Source organism: Fonsecaea erecta, assembly GCF_001651985.1.
Source record: "Fonsecaea erecta strain CBS 125763 chromosome Unknown Scaff11, whole genome shotgun sequence".
Taxonomy (NCBI): domain Eukaryota; kingdom Fungi; phylum Ascomycota; class Eurotiomycetes; order Chaetothyriales; family Herpotrichiellaceae; genus Fonsecaea; species Fonsecaea erecta.
This window is the reverse complement of record NW_017387254.1, coordinates 537,078-552,149: the sequence shown is the minus strand read 5'-3', so window position 1 is coordinate 552,149 and position 15,072 is coordinate 537,078. Positions and strand designations below refer to the sequence as shown.

Below are 15,072 nucleotides of genomic sequence, written 5' to 3'. Positions count from 1 at the left end.
TGACCACCAAACGCTGCCATGCCCCTCAAAACCATTCCATGACAACTAGTCTACCGCATCCTCTCTTTCTCCTTCAGAGTCCGTCTCCGCACATCTTCCATCTCGGCGAGTATGACCTCGTTGAATTCGTCTGCATTATCGAGATACAAATGATGTCCCGCGTTACTGATGATGACGACTTTCGCCGACCCGTGGTCCCGCGCTCTCTCTTCAGGCGAAGCGGTCGCCAGAGCACGGGCTGTCTCGGCGTCGATCTTCTTCTTGGCCGCATACCCCCCGGAGACGTCCATCCAGTCGTTCTCGCCGTACATCAACACGACCGGAATCCCTCGTTCTCTCTCAACATCTGGCGAGCTAGTGTTGTTTGGCGCAGTTGAAGATGATCCGGGGAACTGCTTCAGCTGGCCCTGTTCGTTGACCTCGTGCGTAGATGCCGTGAGAGGCTGTCTCCCCACACTTCCGATGCGTCTGATCAGCGGACTCCTCGCAAAGGCGCCCGGGGCCAAGATATAGGCGAGCGCATACTCCCCACTGCCCCTCAACCGGAAGAGGGAGTAACTATAGTCATGCAATGCCAGGGCTTCCTCGGAAGGGAGATGGGAGAAGCGCCGAGACGTCCACCCGGAGACGAGGCGAGGGCCCAAAGGACCGGACCACCGAACAAAGCTGAACGGAGAGATGTTGGCGTCCCAGAGGTAGGTGAGCCACTTCGGCAGAGGCCGACGTGGGGGCGGAGTCGGGGTCTCTTCCGAAGACGAGGTGTCTGCGGACGAGATATCTTTGACCGGCAGACGGTTGGGGTTGGGCTTTTGCTTCAACTGTGCCTGGTCTGGGGTGGTGACTTCGTTTTGCGCCGTCGAGTCTGGTGGAGGAGGCATCGCGGCGTGCGTTGCGTAGGGGTCCTCTGGTATACCCACCGGACTGGCCAGAATCAACTTGTTCAGTCTGCCCGGGTATTTCAACGCGTAACACACGGCCATGTATCCGCCCATGCTGTGCCCCATGAGCGTCATCTTATCAATCTTCTTCTTCACCCGCCACTCCTCCAGCGAGTCAATGAACCAATCCTCCGCCTCGGTGATCTGTGCCTCCCTCGTCTTGGACTTTAAGCGGAACGGCGGTCTCGAGCTGCGGCCCATGCCGAGCATATCCAGAGCGTAGAGCTGCCACCCCGGTGCGCGCGAGAGGGGCTCAAAGTTCTTGTAGAAGAAGCCCAGACCGGCTCCGTAGCCGTGCAGAATGACCAGGTTGTGCTCCGGATCGCCCTCCTCGGGCACGTTGCGCACGACGGAGAACTCGTTCAATGCGCGGTTTTTCCCGGAGAGGGGGACGAGGCGCGAGTGCCATGTTCGAGGGCCGTAGGGATCTGTGATGGAGTTCGTGGAGGTGACGGCATCGGGGGAGGCGGTCTTGTCTATGGTGATGGTGGAGTTGGTCTGCGAGGGTGGCGCAGAGCCGGTCTTTGTGTGCGTGGGAGGTTGCTGTAAATGGGGAACGAACGAGAGCACACGGTGTTCTGCTTGAGCGGCGGGCAGAGCAGTCCACCATTGTGAGAAGCCCTGCTTGTAGGATAGAGGGAAAAGGCCCTCGAGGCGCGATCGCCGTGGGTTCTCCGCGTTGGCGCGTTGGGAGGCCATGGGACTCTGCTGGGTGCGCGATTGCACCTCGCTGTCTGAGTCGGCCGTCGCCGAAGCAGAGGTGGACATGACGGGCGGATGGTGGGAGGTGGGGGGCAGGTTGAGCTCGTCTGGGACCGTTGTAGAGGACTGGAATCGACGAGGGTGAATGATCGGAGATCTGGGGGCCGCCTCGAGGAGTGGAAGTGCTGCTGAGGGCAGAGTGCGTCTCATATACGAGACATTCGCCACGACAAGTCAGTCAGTCAGTCAATGGAGTGAAGGGGACAAAAAAGTAATCTATTTTCAAGGTGACGGACACCCAGGGGACACCCCAACTGGGATCGTGCAGATTAGGCAGAAGTAATAATGATGATAATGAGCGAAATGAGCGAGATGAGACCTCCTTCCCCCCAGAGGCAGCCTTAGAACCGAGATACAGAATGGCAGAATTCTCTACGCCGTCGTCATAATAGTCGGTCTCTCGACGACGGATGAAGTCGCAGCCCCAGATGATCAGCCACTCGGATGTCGATTCAGCCGGTTGACGCTCCGTTGACGCCCCTTGCCATGCATATGCCGGAGTTAACGAATGTCTCCCGCCATCTGCGCTGAGTCGCTTCGGCCGGGTGTGAAACCACTGCTGTGACTGTTTACAACTCCCTCGACCGTTCATTTCGGTGCCTGGCACTCGTCATTTCCTGCAGGAACAATCATGCCCGCCTCCTGACTCGACACGGTCTTGACCCCACCAGTGCCCAAGATCAATGGCGTAGAATGTGGAGGGAAGAACAGCTCAAACAGTTCCTCACATACCACTCCTTGATGGCACTGCATTAGTCCATACCACAAAGAAAACCTCTTCCTCGAAGATGGCCGCCCCCGAATCTCGCCTCAACCAAATCGTCAAAGGCGCACCTACGACGAATATCCAGCCACTGCCCGCTGCGCCCCTCCATTCTCTCGGAAAACAATCCTCCGAGCAGCAATCCTCCCTCGATCCTCTCCTGGCGACCTTACCTTCCTCCCCTCCTCAGATCTACTTGAACCTCCTGATTCTGGAATCGTCCCTGCGCGCACAGTACCTGCACCTCGTCTCCCGCCGCCGGCTGAACACATTCTTCCTGCTGTTGCTGGCCGCCTGGAACTGCCTGTTCTTCTACGCGCTCTTCCTACGTCCTCGCGAAGATGGCACCGGGCTGGGCGGGTCCGTGTACTGGGTCGTGGAAACGTCGGAGAAACTGGCCTTGATGGGTGGCGTGGTCACGGTTCTTCTCGTTTGGGGCACGGGACAATGGGAAAGAGGTATTCGCTGGCCACGGAAATGGCTGGGGACCACAAACAGGGGCTTGAGGGGTTTCAACCTGCGCGTGGTGAGGATCAGGGGCAAGTTTTGGCGGGAGATGCTCGGCCACCTCTCGTTCTTACTGCCCTTTGGTCTGTGGCGTGAAGCCGGCGGCTCGGATTGGCACCTCGTCGAGCACGAAAACGGGCTCGTGATCGAAGAAGATCTCGCCAAGGGAGGGGACGCCATCATGCTTCTCTTGCTCCCCAAGTCCTTCTCCCCCGAATTTCGGGAGAACTGGGAAGAATACCGCACCGAGTACTGGGAGAAGGAGAACGAGCGGCGGGCAGGATTGAGGAGGAAACTAAACACTCTCAGGAGAACCAAGGCGAAGGAGGCGGGAGGTTGGAAATGGTGGACGGGGGCGTGGCGGCTCCAATCGTCCAGACATCATGGCCAGCGACGGCATCATGACCTGGAGAAGCATCCTCACATGCTACACGGGCCCGGCTCACATCGCGCAAGTCTATCAGAAAGGGACGGAAATGCGCATGCGCATGCTCGAGCCCTGAGTGGGACAGTCAGCAAGAGAAGGAGCGTCAACCTCGACTCAGACTCGACCCACAGCCGAAGCCGACAGTCGTCGCGCTCTTCCACGCCACATCTCGAGTTCGACGTGGCCACTGAACGACCTCTCTCCGAAAGGATGAGGAGAGGCAGCTCTGTTAGTAGCACCGCTAGCGTCAGGAGGAAACCGGCCAAAGACGGCCGCCGAGACAAGGACGGGAATCGAGAACGCGGAAGCGACGGCACGCCGCTGGGGACGCCGCTCTTGAGCCCGCTGACCAGCGCCAGCGGCGAAGATGACAAGGAAGAGCGACGGCGGCGCAGGAAGGAGAGGGAGGCCGCTCGTAAACAGAAAGAAGAGAAAGAACAACACATCAAGGAGGAGGACGCCCTTAAGCGGAAGAGCAGAATCAAGCAGGAGGTCAACAAGGCCGAGAACGCCAACGCCAACGAGGCAGGCGAAGGCAGCAGCGTGCCCACCACCCCGAAGATCGATCAGGGGTTTTCTCTCAACACCGAGGGAGGAGATACCAAGACGACGACCAAGGCTGGGCCAGACGTGTCGTGATGCTCAAGCCCGGTGTTGTATAGAATTGGGGATCTCAACTTGTCGTACGCCTCGACAGATAGATCACCTTCAGATGAGGACTGATGAAGTAAGTCTTCTATTGGTATGCCGGCTAATCGATGCCGACCCCTTTGAACGCCACGATTCCTAGTCCAAGTATGATATGTGATGTTGGTTGCGATCCAAGAAGGCGAGCGGCTCTATCGCCACCATATCCAACCCTCAATGCAAAATGAAACCAGAGTGCAGACCGTTTGTCAAACGCGAGTATCCATCTCGAGCTCATCCCCTGTATTGCTCTCGTCTCTCACACCAGGACCTGACCGCCTCGTTGCGCTGCCGAGCCCTGTTTCATCAGCATCGACCTCCCTTCCCGCTTGCCCTTCACTTCTCTTCTCCATCTCCACGTCGATAGCCCTCTTCAACCTCCTCCCTACTCTCGGCCTCCAGTTCATCCTTGCATCGAGCAAACTTCGAAAAACAATCCTGTAGCCCAGCATCGCGGTCAAACAGCCAATTGCCGCCCCAAACAAACAATCATGTGCGAAGTGGTGGTATCCCAAGACGAGCGTGCTCGAGATGTAAGTCGCAAAAACGATCGGTATGAGCACCAAAATCATACGCCAGAATCCCCGTTTTCGGGCCGTGGAGACATCACCAATGCGGAGGTGGGTGCAGAGATATATCGAGAGGTAACCCAGCCCGGCAAAAGCGATCTCACTGTGTCCGGACGGAAACGATTGTAGCGCATTGTTAATGTCTCTTGGGTTGCCGGTGCAGACATCTCCGACGCGGTACATCATCCCGTTATATCCAACGCCGACATGTCCGGCTGGAACGACCGGATTGCAGACACTCAAAAAATGCGGACGGAGTCCACCGATGGATTTCTTCAGAACGACTTGAAAACACGTGCCCGTGACCAGCGAGTACAGGAGGCCCAGAGTCGCCGAGGAGAAGTCAGCGAAGGATCGAACGAAGATTTGGGAGAGCAGAATCACGGCGAGGGGTATGCAGCCGCAGAGAATGCCCGTGATGAGGGAGGAGAGTATGGGCGTGACATAAGGATAGCCGATGGAAGGATTGTAGGTGGTACCGTCGGGCGTGAGGAGCGGGAAGAGTAGAGGCGGACGGGCAGGAATGATCCAAATCTGGTGATATTTGGTTAAGCACCGAACATCAAGCTCGGGGGGGAGATATCTGATGCATACTTACCACACCCGTTATGCCGGCGATGGCCAGGATACAAACGAGGTCGAGCCAGTGGTCCAGGAAGAAAGCTTTTAGATACTGCCCGAGTCGTGGAAACGTGCTCTTGTCTGGCCTCAGAACGGCTGCAGAAGACTTGATGCGCGACGAAAGCGGCATGCGTGGTCGCGAATGAGACTTCTGTGACGGAGGATTATCGTAATTCTGATCCATGTCGATCTAATGCCGCCGAAGGACATATATATTTGCCGACATGTGACTGTTCAGACTGAAATACGAAAAACGCAATGACAGCAGCAACAATATCCCGATGAGAAGAAATGTATACGTGTAGACGCTCCGGATTCACGGCGTGCCATGTCGTGGTGAGCGCCAGTGAGGTTGGAGGCCACCTGCCACAGGTAGCTGCTCAAAAACGGTTGTACCTACCTAGGGAAAGCGGTCTCCGGAGCATATCAAATCCGATAACACCTTCGGTCCAACGATGTCGATGAGAACACAGTGAAAACATCTCGGTGGTGTCGCAAGACGCACCAGATGTCTCGGGAGTGTTGAAGTTCCCAGTGCTGCCAAGCTGCCCGTCGTTGGCCCTTGGTCTTGCGGACTACTGAATTCAATCTCACCCTTGTCGAGCACTCATGCCGGCGCTCAATGTTGGCTTGGAGCCAGGTTCGATTCATAGATGCACCTCTCGCACCGGCAATCTCCACCAAGGACCGCCTGCAAACGGGCTCGGCGCTCTCGGTAGTCCTGTTCCTGCACATCGGTGTAGTGGTTCTGAATCTCTTCGCCGGCCTGGATACCTCCCCAAATGGTCGATGAAGGAGTACGCTCCCACACTTTTTCCTTGACGACGGTCAGATTTCTCACGCCCGAAGGTTTCCAAGTCACGTTTGGATTGCAGCTATGATTTGCCAAACACCAGAGAGGATGGACGGCGGCGACCTCAGGCTTGCCCGTCCAGGTTGATTGTTGGGCGTCGGCCACTCCTCGAAACTTGGCAAAGAGTGTCTGAATGATCCACCAGTCGTATTTCTTCAGCCAAGTGGCACTATAGGGTCTGCACCTCTCTCGGGAGTGCATAAGAATCTCAAACCATTGGAGAGGCAACTCGACATGGTGGCGCACGCTGTATGGCAGTGATTTGGGACCGCTTTTGATCGGGAGATCCATGACTTCTGGTGTTGGAGAGAAGTCTCCCCACAAATATTTCGTCTCGAAGAGATCCAGAGGATGCATTTTCTGGGTCTCGGCCAGCTGCATGGTTCGAGAGAGGAGCAAAAAGTACAAATCCCATTCGGGGGTTGTCGAGCTTTCAGCCCGTCCGAGCGTGTGAAGGTCGTCATTGCCACTGGTTCCAGGACAAAAGGGCGCCTCGGCAGGCGGATAACCCTCATCGGTCTGATAGTCTTCCTCGTTCGGCTGGTGGTAGCGTTCTGCTGCAGCTGTCTGACATTCATCCGAGCAAAAAGGGATGTTACACCCTGCACAATACCTTCGATGCTCCCGGTCGATACCTTCCATGTCAGCCGCACAGGCATCGCAGAGGGCCTCGCCATGTGGTCGTATGGCTGTCAAGGCCGATCTCTCCCTCAAGATGGTCGCCCCGGGTGCAAGTTCCCTTTTAGCAAATAAACCCAATTGGGAGGAGAAACGGGCTGTGGTAAACGGACCGGTTTTCACCTCACCGACAGAGACCCTTTCCATACCCCCATCCAGGGATGGAGTAAGAAGCGGGAGTGTGGCGATTTCCACTTCCAGATCCGGGGCAGCCACATGGAGCTTGTCATTGATCTCGATTAATGCTTCTCTGGACATTCTGTCGGGCTCGTGCTCATTCCATGGGTATACTTGACGCTGACACCAGCCGAACAGGGTGGGCTTGGCATCGCGCCGGAGGATCTTCACACACTTGTGGAACTTGGACTCGTCCTCGTAGACTGTGGAGTACTTGGAAAAGTCTCCCACTACCTCTTCAATGTCCCTGACCGGCTCTCGGGGCTCCTCCCCGTTCAAGCGCCGTATGACTCTCTTCACCGCCAAGACCTCATCAATCCACAGTTTCGCTTGGTTTTGAACACCCAGGATGATGGCAGAGCGACACATCAGGACAAGCGAGCGGTACTTGTGCTCCAAGGCTACAGGGTTCAACTCCATCTCGCCATGGTCACTGTCGGAAGCCGGCCAGGGATCTCCGTCAGAATCGACAGGTTCAAGATCTGAGACGTCAGGGCCATCCAAAGCCACGAGACAAAGGGTGTATGAGACATAGGCATCTGCCAGCGCCAATTCGCTGTATCCCAGGGCCTCGTAGACTTCAGCACGTCGGAGAATGAGGTCCGGACAGGGACCCGGACATTCGGCCAGAAGCTGAGTCAAGCGGTGGCGAGAGAGAAGCAGGTATGCATATCGTTTCCTTCGATCGGTCAGCTTTTTGACATCCGATATTGAGGGGCCTCTGGTTTGACTGAGGGCATCATTGTGGTCTTCTGGGAGCTGGGTCAGTACATCCCGTAGATATTGGGGTAATTCTGCCAGAAAGTCAACGGGACTGTCTTCCATGATGACTGCCTACAGAAAACTGCAATTGACAGAACGCAAGAATCGTTTTGGCCTTCAAGATTGAAAATAATATGATTGTTGATCGCCGTGAACCAAAGAATTGATTTGCTTGGCGGCTTCAGGGCGAAAGGCTGTGAACAATGGCACTAATCCCGAATTGGAATAGAGGGTGCCGCTTCAATCGAGAAACTCAACCACGACCTCGTCGTCGATGCTTGTTTGTGATTCAGTCCGAGGTACATGTGCATGTGCCTGAATGGCCCCTCGGATCTCCACTGTGACTTAGAAGGCCTGTGATGTGGCAAAGCTGTTGTCATCCGCAGGCACCACCACCACCATCACCACCACCGCATGTGCACGATTGCAGAACGGATGACCTGGTGTGAATCTAGGCAAAAGTCAGGGGCAAAGCATGGTCGATGGAGCCCAGGGGATATATATCACCAGCACTACCCTAGCGATCTCGGATCAGACTGGAGGCTCATGTTCCTCTCTACTTTAGCGGTGCTACTCTCATACAGGCTCTTCTCAGAGGCCACCGCAACTAACGTCAGAGCTATGACGTCACATGATTCCAGCACAAGTCGGGTTCGGAGACGAAATCCGACAACAGGTTTGTTTGATACTTTTTATTGCTCAAGCCGTGATATGTATCTTCGTCAAACTCACTCACAGCATTATACACACGACAACGATGTTCGACTTCATCCTGCAGTGGATCCATCAAATCCTCGACCATGCACTGTCGACAGCCAAACTCGTCCAAACCGGGCAGGTAGGCTGGAAGACACTGAATCGCAAAACAGGCCGCTATGAGCGCGAACAACAGCCCATATGGAAAAAGATCAAGCTCTGGATCCTCTTCAGCCGTCCTATTGAATGGGTGGACCGCACGCAATTGATCCGGCTCTGGATCCACGAGAAGACCATCAAAGCAGGTAAGAAACCCATGCCGTGCTGCAGAGCGTTTTTCCGACATATGCCTTCTGCAAGTTTCAGTTGATGCTAAACAAGTACCACGTGCAATAGGGAAAGAAGAAGGCACCCCGGCGTCTGCACGTCAGATCCAGGCCTTTGTGGATTATTACCACGTCAACATGGACGAGTTCACACCCTCCGACATCCACGAATATCGCACCTTTGAGGACTTTTTCGTCCGACAGCACAAGCCTGGCTCTCGTCCTATCTTCGAACCGGACGATCCCACACGGGCTGTGGTCGTTGCCGACTGTCGGCTGGTGGTCTACCCGACCGTCGCCCAGACCAAGCAGCTCTGGATCAAAGGGCGGAACTTCACCATAGGCAACCTGATCTGCGACGACGAGGCCGCCAGATCATGGCACAACGGCGCCATCGCGAGCTTCCGCCTGTCGCCCCAAGACTACCACCGCTACCACTCCCCCGTCGACGGCACAATCGAGTGGTACAAACAGATCCCCGGCGAATACTACCAGGTGGACCCGTTGTGCCTGCGCAGCGACATCGACATTTTGACCACGAACGCGCGGTGCGCCGTGTGCATCAACTCGCAGGAATTCGGCAAGGTGCTATTTGTGGCCATTGGGGCAACCAACGTCGGCACCGTCGAGATCAACCCCAAGTGCCAGCAAGCCGGGTCTTTGGTGCGCAAGGGCGACGAGGTCGGCCTGTTCCAGTTCGGCGGCTCGAGCATCATCGTGGCTTTTGAGGAGGGCCGCATCCAGTTCGACGAGGACCTCCTCAGCGTGAGCCGCCACTTGATCATGATGGATGTCGAGGTGGGGATGAGCCTCGGACGTGCCACGCAGAAGAGATGAGGGAGGGAGGGAACAATGCAATGATGAAAGCAGATGTCGAGTGAACGGGAGTTTCCCCTTGCCAATGCATCTGTTGCACCCTCTGTTTCCCGCCCACAAACTTTGTCCCCATTTTGTCCCAACGGGGAGAATAGATGCAGACCTCGTCCTCTTCCCCCTTCCCTCCCTTTAGGGACTCGAGCACATCGCTCTCTGCCCACTCATCAGGCCCCATTACTCGTCTGGTGGAAGAGTCCTTGTATGAATAAGCGAGGCGGAACATTCCTATATTCCTGTTCATATCCATAATACCCATGACTCGTCCCAGCCTGATCCCTCCGAAAGCGCTGGATAGTCTGCCCGTACTCGAAAGTCGGCGACCAAATCAAGGAGTGTATGTATGTATATGACGGAGTATGATGGAGTTACTGTACGACATAGCTAGCTATCCATGTATCTATCTTCAGAACTCACATACAGACACACACGCCCCATAAGCGAGGAGCCATTCCTTTGTCCTCATCGTAGTGTTAGTCCTGGCCCTGGCCCTGGTCCTGGTGCTGACCGTCTCGTTTCTCACAACGATGACTCCGTCCGGAGTATATGCATACCGGCGGCGGTAAATCAATCTCGACCGTCGAGCATCTGTCATAGGTACGAAAAGCCGCGATGTGCAGATGTGCAGATGTCTGGATGTCTGGATGAGGATGTGCGGCGAGCCAGCCGGTTGACCAACCAACCAACAAGGCTTTTATAATTCATGCATGATGGATAGGTAGTACGACCTACCTACTTACGAATGAATGTACGCCACACATACACACACACATCTACCAAGGCCGATGACGAGCACAATCATCTCTGGTCCCGGCGATGCTCCTGTCATGTTTCCTGCCCCCCTTTCTGGTTCCTTAACCCCCCTTACCATGGAGACGAAGGCTAGGGGAAGAGCGCGCGGGTAAGAGAACAAAGATTCCAACCAGATCCATTCAGAGTGGATCATCATCCTCACGCCCGTCAACATGTAATAATCAATGGGCCCCTTTTTGGGGAAACGATGAATTACGAGGTACGCAAAAATGGTGGAAACGAAATACGATGGGGGGCCGTGCCATATCATTCATATACGCAGTAATACCCGTGAGCAGCCGAGATATGTACCAAGAATGGATAACTCGACAACCCTATATTCATATCCGGCCCCATAGGAGGTGATCTCGCAATAAAGGTCCCACTCACGGGGATCCCAACAGGCAGGACATTGAAGTCATAGTCCAAGAAAAGCCCATCTTCACGCGCGCAAGGCAGCCTTACCTATGCCATTTCCTGTAAAGGCCTCCTCGACCCAAGGACAAGGTCCATTCTCGCCTGGTGAGTCTCCGGAAAGCAAGCATCATCCTGGATGCTGAAAACGGCCAGATGAGATATTCTTGAATCTTGGGTCGACACCTTGTAAGAGTCGCTCCAGTTTCGTCCCTTCCTGGCCAAAGAAGACCACAGTGTGTTCTCCCACCCCAACTACCGAAGACCTCCACTCCGAGCCGACTTTGGGAGCCAAAAGGTTACGGATGATCATTTCACATGATCTAAGCGTGGTCATTGTCAGCAGTCATGAGACACTCATTACCAATTGCAGAGCATTGAAGAACTGACCAAACAATTGTCATCGACCACTATGGTTTGATTTGGTCCTCCGTTACCTAGCCCTGCAGCTCCTTGCATCTGGCCTCTTTGAATTGCCATAGCGATTCTAGCGAGCATCCCCTCCTGCATTGACAATAGAAGTTAGATGTCATTGCAGCCTAAACTGGGGGAAATTCGTGTAACGTGCGGGTGTCAAATCATGTGGAGACTCGACATAATCCATGCCCTGACCAACAGCTCTTCCATGGAACCTACCGTGACAAAGGTGTCTCCTGCACTGCGCCTCCGTTCGACGTCGTTCTGACTGGTGATCTCGTAGCTGCGATGCATTGCTCGACGACTTGTGAGTCCATTGGACGACACGGCCCCGTTTCCATCCTCGCCCTCGTCGCTGTCGTCGTCCCCAAGGTGAGCGCGACGGCTTCGTCGACCCCCCAATCTGAGCGAGGAATGGACACTTCCGCCGGGATTGGCAATGTCGATCCCTTTCTCTGCCGCCTCGCGTTCTCGACTGCCACCTCCAGGACCGAAGATTTTGACGGTGCTGTCAATGCCGCTGCAGGCAATCATAGGCTCGTACGGATGGCCCTGAACGACATTGACAACCTCGCCGTCTCCTTCCAGGATATTAAGGATCCTGCACGTCTTCCTATCCCAGATAAAGAAATTTCCGTCGTCCGAGCCGCTGACAACATACTCATCATTGAGGCCATAGTAATTCACGTCCTTAACTGTACGTGTGTTACAATGGCCCTTGTAAACCTTGGTGTGTGACGAGTACGGCACCTGCAGATTCACCGAAGTTCGTTCGCCATACCGGGGAAATCCCAACCGTCTTCGGAAGAACGAACGTTGGGCAGCTCCCCCACCGTCGTCATCTTCGTCGGAGTCTGAGGCGTCTGAATCAGAACCATCGCTCTCGTTGGGGTCTTCATCTTCATCTCCGACTTGGACTATGACAGTGCCCGTTGCAGCATCCACCTGGACGGATCCTTCCATGGTCTCACGAGCGGTTTGCCGTGATGCCATTGATGATGACTCTCCAGGCTGGGTTCTCACGATGTCGATGGCTTCGACAACTCGTTCCTGCTCGTACGGGTCAATGTCTTCTTGTGGCCGCTCTTCTTCCATCTCTGAACCAGCCGAATGAAGTCGAATTCCTCCAAATGCTCGATTCACAAAGTCGAAGGTGACCCCTTCCGCGGCACGCATGAGCAAGGAGCGGCCTACCTTGACGCCCCAAAATCTCGCCGCCGCGCCCTTATCCATAACACGTATTGTCGCGGCGGGCCTCGAGAGGTCCGCTCGAGTCTCAGACATACCTTGGCTCGCCACCAACTCGATGTTGCCGAGGGCTCTCGTGAAAGCCAAAACGGCCGACTTCTGACTTTCAAAAACATGACGAGTCTCATCTCGCTCGAAGCGATTTGTGTCAAGGTCCACGATCGGCGTGTGGTCATCTGCGAGGTCCAAGAGGTAGCCTTCTAGTTTGGGCACAAAGGTCTGCACAGTGTCCTCTTGATCGAGAGGAAATCGAGGACTCTCGGCACTCACATTGGGTGGCCGTTTGAATCCTTGCAATACGGCGGATTGCCCACCGTCCAACCACAGAAGAATCGCTTTCAGGAAGTCGTAGCAGAACCTCGACTCGTCGCTGATGTTCTTACCTTCGTGAGCAGCAGGTCTGACCTGGTCGAAGTGTGCAAGCCGAACGTCTGAGGCAGCACCAAGACTTTGCAGACGGCCACCGAGTGTGCGAGCCAAGCAGCCAGCCGCTTGTACAAATCGCCAGCTCGACTGTCGATTTCTTCTCAAGGTGTTTTGCAGAGTGACGTCCTCCTCACTCGGGTTTATCGGATATGACCACGTACGGATAACGTCATCCATTTGGGGAAGTAGTGAGGCACATTGGCCAAGGGCACTAGTGAACGCCGCTGTATGGGGTGTAAGGTCGGGAGATGCCTCCATGGACGCAGAAATATCAACGCTTAACGAGGCAGAGAAGTCAAACAAAGTCTTGCGCAGTGCGCTGAGTGATCTTGCTACTCGCTCGCTCGATCTCTGAGCTTCTGAGAGCAGAAGCTCATGAGCTGAAGGTGACTCAGCGGCAGGTTCGGACGCATTGGGAATTGGGATAAGTTCGGACTCTCCATCAGCAAACCTCGCGAGGAGAGCAGTATGGCCGTCTTCTGGCCGATCATCTGGAACCCTTCGTAGACGCCTGCTGGGAGTGGCTGCATCCCCAAGACTGCTGGAAGAGGCGTTTGCTTTCGCCCTCTTCCTCTTGCGGTCCGAGACGTTTCTGAGCCGAGTGGCCTGAAACTCCTCGTTGGCTCGAGCATCGGCTTCCCTCGCATCGGGGGACTTGACGATATCGAAGCTGTAGATATGATCTCCAGACCAAGATGCTACAAGCTCATTGGGATTGGCATCACTGATCTTGCAGGCCGTGATATGGCCATGATCATGGGGCCCCATCTTGCGCTTGTGGTTGGGTCCAAATCGTCTAACACATCTAGTTGCTTCGGCCATGGCCATGTCCTGGGACGAGCCCACGGTAGGCCTTCGGGTGGCAGGTTGGCCCTTTTCCGAATCCAGATCTCGACCAAGCATGCGCCTATCGTGGAGGAAGCAATGAAGATGCGCCCCGCCTAGCGCAATATACTGTGGCTGACTGGGCGCGCAGGAGATACTGTTCAAATCAAGGCCGTATTTCTTGTAAGAGATGAGGGGTGGAGGAGCATCGCCGCTGTCGCTTTCGGATCCCTGGCGAAATCGCGTGAGACCACGGGATTCCCGAGAAGGAGGAGGATACGCTGATGACGGCTGCCGGAGATCCCATTGACGCACCTCTCCATCCTCAGAGCAGGTCATGAACAGGTATGGGCTCGACTCGGTCACGATTCTCTTTGCACGGTCCGCGTGACTCCGGTACACCCGACAGTTTGTATTCCCTTCATTTAGCCACTTCGCATTCGGGAAGAACTTGTTGAACCTCCGACTCCTTGTGCCTGCGTCGCCCGAGCTACTCAGGGTGGCAGCGCCGCCGTATTCAAGATCAAAGACGCGGACTTCGGAGTCTCCGGCGCAAGTGACAACAGTCCGGTCGCCCGTGTGGGGCATGAACTTGACGGAGAAGATGTTTGCATGGTGACCGGTGCTCACACTTGTGTTCAGCGAGAACGGTTTCGTACCTCCGGGAGGGTTGTAATCCCAGATGTTGAGATAGGTGTCGTCGGAGCCTGAAGCCAAAAGGTTGCCACCGGTCGACCAACTGCCAGACAGGGCATTAGCAGGGATGTTGTGCCTTACGTACGCAATGGAAAGCTGTACCAGAGAGCATTGACGCAGCCGGTGTGAGCTCCGAGCTCATTGACAATATCCAAATCATCCACCCATGCCTTGTCTCCGTACAGAGTTTTGATGGACCGATTTCTTCTGGTCTCGCCCAACGACAGCTTCAGTAGCCGCAGGTCAAAGGTGTCGCCCATGTCGTTTTAGCCGGGGGGCAACTGAAGCCAGTCCAGCGAAGATATGAATTGACACATGCAAGATACGGAGCCTTGTGCAGACTAAGACGACCTCGGTTGAGGGTGCAGTTTGAACGTGAGGTCTTCCGGTGCCGGCCAAAAGCGTGCAGACGAGGCTAACTGAGGAGGGAGCATGTGGTTCTGAGCTGTATTATGGCGGCGAGTCGGCTAAAACAGTGGCGAACCGGAACTGGAGAGGGGACCAGCTTGCGAGGAAAACGAGAGACGACTTCGTTTCTTTGTAAGAGACGGGGGCTGAGATAGAGCAAAGGGGGCGAAGAGAGGACTTAGTGATGAAGGCGCAGTCAGAAGATGT

The 15,072-nt window shown here is 55.2% G+C and overlaps 6 protein-coding genes across 6 annotated transcripts; 2 read left to right on the top strand and 4 right to left on the bottom strand.

Moving 5' to 3' along the window:
• Positions 1–50: 50 nt before the first annotated feature.
• AYL99_10387 (hypothetical protein) lies at positions 51–1,706 on the bottom strand (the record flags this gene model as incomplete). The annotated part of the gene is made up of 1 exon (XM_018841893.1): positions 51–1,706. One exon carries the CDS (start codon positions 1,704–1,706, stop codon positions 51–53), a length of 1,656 nt encoding a protein of 551 aa, XP_018688781.1.
• A 782-nt stretch (positions 1,707–2,488) lies between these two features.
• AYL99_10386 (hypothetical protein) lies at positions 2,489–4,036 on the top strand (the record flags this gene model as incomplete). The annotated part of the gene is made up of 1 exon (XM_018841892.1): positions 2,489–4,036. One exon carries the CDS (start codon positions 2,489–2,491, stop codon positions 4,034–4,036), a length of 1,548 nt encoding a protein of 515 aa, XP_018688780.1.
• A 257-nt stretch (positions 4,037–4,293) lies between these two features.
• AYL99_10385 (hypothetical protein) lies at positions 4,294–5,458 on the bottom strand (the record flags this gene model as incomplete). The annotated part of the gene is made up of 2 exons (XM_018841891.1): positions 4,294–5,187; positions 5,252–5,458. The coding sequence occupies 2 exons, from the start codon at positions 5,456–5,458 to the stop codon at positions 4,294–4,296; spliced, it is 1,101 nt and encodes a 366-aa protein (XP_018688779.1).
• A 435-nt stretch (positions 5,459–5,893) lies between these two features.
• Positions 5,894–7,807, bottom strand: AYL99_10384 (hypothetical protein; the record flags this gene model as incomplete). Its single annotated transcript, XM_018841890.1, has 1 exon — positions 5,894–7,807. The coding sequence occupies one exon, from the start codon at positions 7,805–7,807 to the stop codon at positions 5,894–5,896; it is 1,914 nt and encodes a 637-aa protein (XP_018688778.1).
• Positions 7,808–8,501: 694 nt separating this feature from the next.
• AYL99_10383 (phosphatidylserine decarboxylase) lies at positions 8,502–9,603 on the top strand (the record flags this gene model as incomplete). Its single annotated transcript, XM_018841889.1, has 2 exons — positions 8,502–8,745; positions 8,837–9,603. The coding sequence occupies 2 exons, from the start codon at positions 8,502–8,504 to the stop codon at positions 9,601–9,603; spliced, it is 1,011 nt and encodes a 336-aa protein (XP_018688777.1).
• A 1,815-nt stretch (positions 9,604–11,418) lies between these two features.
• On the bottom strand, positions 11,419–14,717 carry AYL99_10382 (hypothetical protein; the record flags this gene model as incomplete). The annotated part of the gene is made up of 2 exons (XM_018841888.1): positions 11,419–14,500; positions 14,560–14,717. 2 exons carry the CDS (start codon positions 14,715–14,717, stop codon positions 11,419–11,421), a joined length of 3,240 nt encoding a protein of 1,079 aa, XP_018688776.1.
• Positions 14,718–15,072: the final 355 nt, after the last annotated feature.